Below are 6,662 nucleotides of genomic sequence, written 5' to 3' on the forward strand. Positions count from 1 at the left end.
CAGATCATATTTTGTGATTAAAAAGTAAGTTGAGTTTTAAAGTTCATTTACATTATTGTATTATCGCTTAAAATTTCAGCATGTGTATGGTTTACTTTGATACTATGTACACAGATAAAACATATCTTAAGGTAGTATGCACCTCGAAAGTGAAAGACTGAAACTTTTGCTCTAACTTTCCTCAAGGGATCTTTCAATCATTCTCTTCAAAATCAAGAATAAAAATAGGGGGTCACCGTGCAAATTTTTGTACTAGAGAAACAAATTACCCAAGATTTACCGATATTGGAAATTAAAATGCCGCCATTCCTGTGTTAACTCTATGGAGAAAAATAAAATTTTCGATTTCGAAAAACTAAGCCGTTGAAAAGTTTTCTTTCACCAAGAGCTTTAAAATGAACCCCCACATGTGGTATATCAGAAGAGAATTGTAAAAGTTTGAGAGTCCGAATGTCTGTCCCCGAGGTGCGTTCTACCTTAACAGACCGATATCGCCAGTTTATTGCAAGACAATTAAGGAGGAGGAAACCTGCACTAAAGCAGAATCCTTGTAGGAACGCCTGTTTGTCAGATGAAATAAAACGTTACAAATGTTCAAAAACCGTTTTTATGTCCTTTCTCTTGCGTCTATGATATTGGAGTCCTCAAATTAGCCGATCAGAAAGATGATACGTAATGTTACAATAATGGGACCACACAAACATACCGACTACAGTTTACATCGTTTTCTAGTGTCATTAAATTCTGTTATTAGTCGTTTCTTTGTGTCAACTGGTCGTGGAATGATTGCAAATATACATAAATCTGTTGATAGATTGATGCAGTGCAAAAATTTCATTTGATGAAAATATCATCCATAACACGATTGGAACTAATTTGGGATAATTGGATAATGATGTAGTGTTGGTTAATCTGCAAATGTAAGCTCATCTGCTTTTCTGTTTTTGCAATACTCTTGCTTTTATGGGTAATTTGTCATATTGTAACTTTCAGCAATAGGGCACCTAAAACTTTTGAGAAAGTTGAAAAATACAAAGATCAATTTTTTTAAAAAATTAATTCTAATCATGTTCCATATGCTATTTGTAAGAGTGTTGCGCGTTTTTGCACTTATAGTAGACTGGTTTTAATGCCGATTTAGAACTTTTCATAGTCAAACGACACCACGAGTAGCGAGGTCGAACTTAACTAACTGCATATAATCATGTAACAATGAAAAAAATATGCGTGTATCGAAATTTAAACTTGTTATTTTTTTAAAATCTCTCAAATATTATTCCATGAGTGAAGTACTATGAAATATATATATTCAAAAGATGTTTTACCATGCTTGTTTAGAGACCACTTAATGTTATTATATCATTGTATAAACTTTGGTAAAAACTGCTCACTCGGCCTTTTAAAGTATTTTTAGATACATAGATGTCACCTTTTTATCTTCTATACCTTGTGCATAACTTCTTGCGTTCTGTTTCTTTTTTTATTTTAGGAATATATGCTGAAACTAAACTAACATAGATTTAATGTTTTATTATTCTTGTATAAACTTTGGTAGAAAACTGCTCACTCGGCCTTTTATAAGTATTTTTAGATACATAGATGTCACCTTTTTATCTTCTATACCTTGTGCATAACTTCTTGCGTCTCTGTTTCTTTTTTTTATTTTAGGAATATATGCTCTGAAACTAAACTAAAACTGAGATTTACTAGCACTTTCTTCTTTAAGAGTGCAATTTCTTCATTACTTGTGTGAGCCTTTGACGATCATTTTCAGGAGAAAATATTTCACAATATTCGTAGTGCACTTGTCGCTTTGATTTAGTCTCTGTTGTGAAATATCCTACGAGTAACCGACTAGTTCATTTCAAATGTACAGGGGGTAGAAGCGTAGGCTGTTCATGTGGGTTAACTTGATGGACGATTGTTGATTTAAAATCCTGGCGATTGGTTATTCTACTGTATAAAAAGACTGAATGAAATTAACAAGTGAGTGATTGAGTGGGATGTTCCAGATCATTATCCCTTGTATGACATTCTTTAAGCTCGTGTAAATCTTCACTTTTTTAAGATACCATGACGAGTAAAGGAGTGTACCACTCTTAGCTAATAGATGTGATGAGACAATTTTAGGCACCGTGGTTACATTTTACTGTAATCAAGGCGTTGCATATTCTACTTGATGTTAACAGTGTAGATTAGTACTTTTTGAATATGTACTTCTCACGTGTAAGGTCTATTTTTAATATTTCCCAAATTTGAACACAACTAATTAATTTAAAAGAAGTGATAGAATTGTCTTTGAAATCAAGACTATTTTTTAGGAAGAAGATGTTACAAATTATTATTTCAGGAGAAAAAAAGAATTCACGTATTATTTCAATGTCCATTGAGAAGTTTGTGCATGTTTGTAATTATAAAGCATTCAATGTGAGTTTTATTGTATGTAAACCAAGTTCAAGTGTCACTTCCTGGAATTTTAACTACGAGTTAATACACAATTAAACGTCGCAAACTCATAGGCCGACATTCACTGTAATTTTCTTGAACTTTACAATAGATGAAGTCCTATCAATCTTTATGAAGATGAAAGACTCACTTCAGCAGTTATTTCGTTTTGATTATATAGAAAAAGAAGTAAGAAAAAATGGTTGATTATATAAGCAATACTGTGTACATATACAAAGGTGATCAGGCTCAATAATTCTTGAACTTGTACTTGTAATGATTCGACCCTTAAACTGAAGTGCTTCGAGTATTTACGTGTTTATAGTCTTTCATGAAGACATAGGATATCATCGTGTGATTTTTGGCATGATAAATGTACCCATTTAAAACTCCATGTCCAGTTAGCTGGGCTAGATGTTATTGTCTATTTGAACTCATTCGAGTAAACTTTCTGCAAATGATTTACATTTGAAAGGTTATACCCCCGGTTATTTTATATAAGGCTCTTTTTTTGATCTGTGACGACATATCAAGAATAATAGACATATCGGGTGTATCAGAGATGTATCGGAGCTCGATGGGCGAGGATTCTTGCCAGTCGCCCGACTCTGTTGCCACATCAGTTTTAATAAAGCACAGTTAAACTGTCATGAACTGATATCAGTTTATTTTATCCGTTTGGCGCCTTCCGGTGAGTATATTTCCATGAAGAAGTTACGGCTGTGAGCGTCAATACGCCCATAGAAAATTTCTCATAATTTTCCTCTCTACTCACTTCCACCAAAATCTATGTTAGTAAATGACGATGGTTCTAGTTTTTTGCTACCTTACTTTAAATCTACCTTTAAAACTTCTAGATTGCGAAGACATCGGGAAACAATGCAATCATTTTTACTTTCTGCCGCACACGACGGATTGTATGTCAGGAGAGAGAGAGAGAGAGAGAGAGAGAGAGAGAGAGAGAGAGAGAGAGAGAGAGAGAGAGAGAAAGAGAGAGGAGAGAGAAGAGAGACAGACAGACAGACAGACAGACAGACAGGCAGGCAGACGGGGGGAGGGAGGAAGGGGAGAAACTGACTGAATGGCTGACTAGCATTATTTGGCAGAAAAGAATACGAAATAGAAGATAGTCAGTAGCAAAATGAGAGCAGGCTGTCCAGTACTAATCTTTTTCGAAGTCAGTACTAATTTTTTTCTTCCCTTAAAAATAAGTGATATTTTTAGGAAGCAGTGAATGTTGCATACATATATACATATATCCATCCATCCATCCATCCATCCATCCATCCATCCACACACACACACACACACACATACATACATACATACATACATACATACTACATACATACAGACTACATACATACATACATACATACATACATACATACATACATACATACATACATACACACATATACATACATACATACATACATACATACATACATACATTACTACATACATACATACATACATACATACATACATATCGCCCAGCTTACATCACATTTTTATTTTGTTTATTTTGTATCTGCAATGATAAGTCAACAGAGGCTAGGCCGAATAAAAAGACTTTTTTAGGTTGAAGAATAAAAATGTTTTGACTCTAATGTTTTAAAAGCTCTCTGATGCCACAATTGTGACAGAAATGTTGGTACATTGTGTAACAGTCCTTTGGATAAAACCAAACTCTCTATATTTAGACTGGCATCTTGGAAGTGGAAGTAGAGATGACGTCATAAACCGACTCTTAGAAGTATCAAAACGATGTTTGAAACAATAGGTATGTAATGGAATCTTCCAGTAACAATTCCATGTACAATGATCAGATTTAAAACTTTCCGTCAAACACGCACATGAATACAATTGTAAATGTACAAGTATATCGGTCAATTCTACAGAAGCCATATCAGTGTATCGATTACACGTAAATGGATTTAATGACACCGCGTTTGTCATAAATTTGATGGTCCTCAAACTTACAGAGTGCTGTAGGAAAGTATTGATCAAGCACATTGGGTCAGTTTAAAGCCAGCACTGTACTTCCCCCCGTGAACCATTTAGACCCCTAAACTATAGGAACCCACTCTTAATGTTCTTTCCCCCTCCTGCAATATTCTTTTACCAAAGCAACTTTAAAAAGTCATTTCAATGAAGCCTATGATAGCGTAATACAAAAGAATACTTATCAGGTGGCATAAATGTGTCAAAATAAAGAAATATGTAGGTTTTGGCTTCAAAACCGTTTTCCACTAACTCGGAACAGAGTAAGGAAAGGGTGGATGCTCACTGTTACAAATATATATATATATATCTAAAGTTTTTCATCATGGTTTATGTACTTAAATGAAATAAAGCAAACCTTCAACTTTCAGAAAGTGAACATGATCGAAATGTGACCAGACCAGAATATTCTATTTTTAGTATGCAAACTTATCCCTAGGACACGTGCCTTGCGAAATTATAATACACTTTGAAAATCCATGAGTTACACCGTGGTGAGTTGAAGATTATACGCCGTGCATCAGAAACTAGAAATCAGTACGTCACTGAAAGTTGTATAGTAGTATCCGTTGAAAAGTTAGCGCCTCGGAGATTTCAGAAGGTATACGCTTGTCCCCCTCTAACAGTTGATTGGATCGAAGCAAACAGGACATCAACAGGGTGTATACCTCCTCCGTTCCATTTAATAGATATCCCTTTGCATTAATGGAAGTGAGAGAATATGGATCGAACGGTTATAATATAACACGTAAAGAAAGGCAAAAGGAAAACTTCCATCTGCTTTTATAAATGACGATCTATGAAGTTAATATACTGGTACAGTATATAGAATGTTAAAAACATAAGTATGATATCATCGTTGCTGTGTTTTTTTACATTATAATTTAGATTCAAGAGTTGATGGTCCGAACTTTATACTGTCTAGGTACCTGGAATTACCTGGTAAATAGCCTTAAAGACTATTTTGAAAATATGATCGGTAGGTGTCAATGACTTCATTACATGCCTCGTATATCGAACGTCGCAGGCTCCATAGGATCCAATGTTAACTTGTTGATGGCGTCATGGCCACATAGTCATCATTGACTGATAGTGAACCGGAACTTTTTTAAACTTGACAACTTCGGGGCTTAAAATGATCAAGTTACATGTTTTACACAGGAAATACTGTTTTCTAGAAATTATCCATGCAAAATCGATAAACTGCGTAACAGTGATATACAGTGATTAAACATATTACTGCGCCATTCGATGAAAGTCGTTCTACTCTTTAACAGATTTTTATCAAACATGAAAATAAAGCATAGGAATGTCATTTGCAACTAAACCCAAACACTTTTTAGTCAAAACTATACGAAAAGATTGTGTAATACAGCCCATACGAGGGGTTATGAACCCTCGAGCCAGGAGATTATCTGCTCTCCTGAAGTCGGGCCAATTGTCGGCTTCCCTCTGGCACATACATGTAGTCCCTTGCTTGGTTATAATGCATAATATTTCAAGTCAAAAAATCTTGAGACTGCGATTTCCGGATATGCGATTGCGATTGGTTTCTGAACTTTTGTTCCTTTGAAAATGGTAAATGGTGAAGGCCGAGGCAATATCATGTAACATTATAATTTGACACCACTGAAACCAGTTTTCCAACATTATGTCGATACTGCAATACAAAACACATTCAAAATGTCATTGTTATTCGAACATTCAGCATCAATCAATCAATCAATCAATCAACAACCAAACAATAAACAATCTGTCGGGAGTCAAAAATAAACTAGTTATCGCGTAGTCAACGTACCTCCAATTTATTCAACACTGCTTACCACCCATCTATCTTTCTTTCTATCTATCTCTCTCTTTCTGTCAGCCCGCCTGCTTGCCTGTCTGTGTGTCTTTTCTAGTCTGTTTGTTTGTCTGTCTGTCTCTCTGTCTGGGCTACTCTATTTACAAGTAAGCCATGCCGCTCTATCCATCGACCCGTCACCTATTAGGATTATATATATATATATATATATATATATATATATATATATATATATATATATATATATATATATATATATATATATAACATATTGTTTATATACGGATACACCTCTATTTATTCAATCTTGAATTCTGCTACTTACACTTTTCGTATTGGTTCTGAAGTGTAACGGTTCTGAAGTGTGCTGTAACGATGGTTATCTTTTTCCTCCTGACACGACGAA

General features: G+C 34.7%; 1 protein-coding gene across 1 annotated transcript in view; it reads right to left on the bottom strand.

The window, feature by feature from the left end:
* Window positions 1–3,951: 3,951 nt before the first annotated feature.
* The window catches only part of LOC139147890 (uncharacterized), a 4,998-nt gene continuing 2,287 nt past the window's right edge, over window positions 3,952–6,662 (bottom strand). Inside the window, exons 3-4 of the mRNA XM_070719108.1 lie at window positions 6,582–6,649; window positions 3,952–6,112 (exon numbers count right to left, since the gene is read on the bottom strand). Coding sequence (XP_070575209.1) covers window positions 5,956–6,112; window positions 6,582–6,649 — 225 coding nt within the window. The 3' untranslated portion in view covers window positions 3,952–5,955. The remainder of the gene's footprint in view (window positions 6,113–6,581; window positions 6,650–6,662) is intronic.

Source organism: Ptychodera flava, chromosome 2 (assembly GCF_041260155.1).
Source record: "Ptychodera flava strain L36383 chromosome 2, AS_Pfla_20210202, whole genome shotgun sequence".
In the NCBI taxonomy this organism is placed as follows: Eukaryota; Metazoa; Hemichordata; class Enteropneusta; family Ptychoderidae; genus Ptychodera; species Ptychodera flava.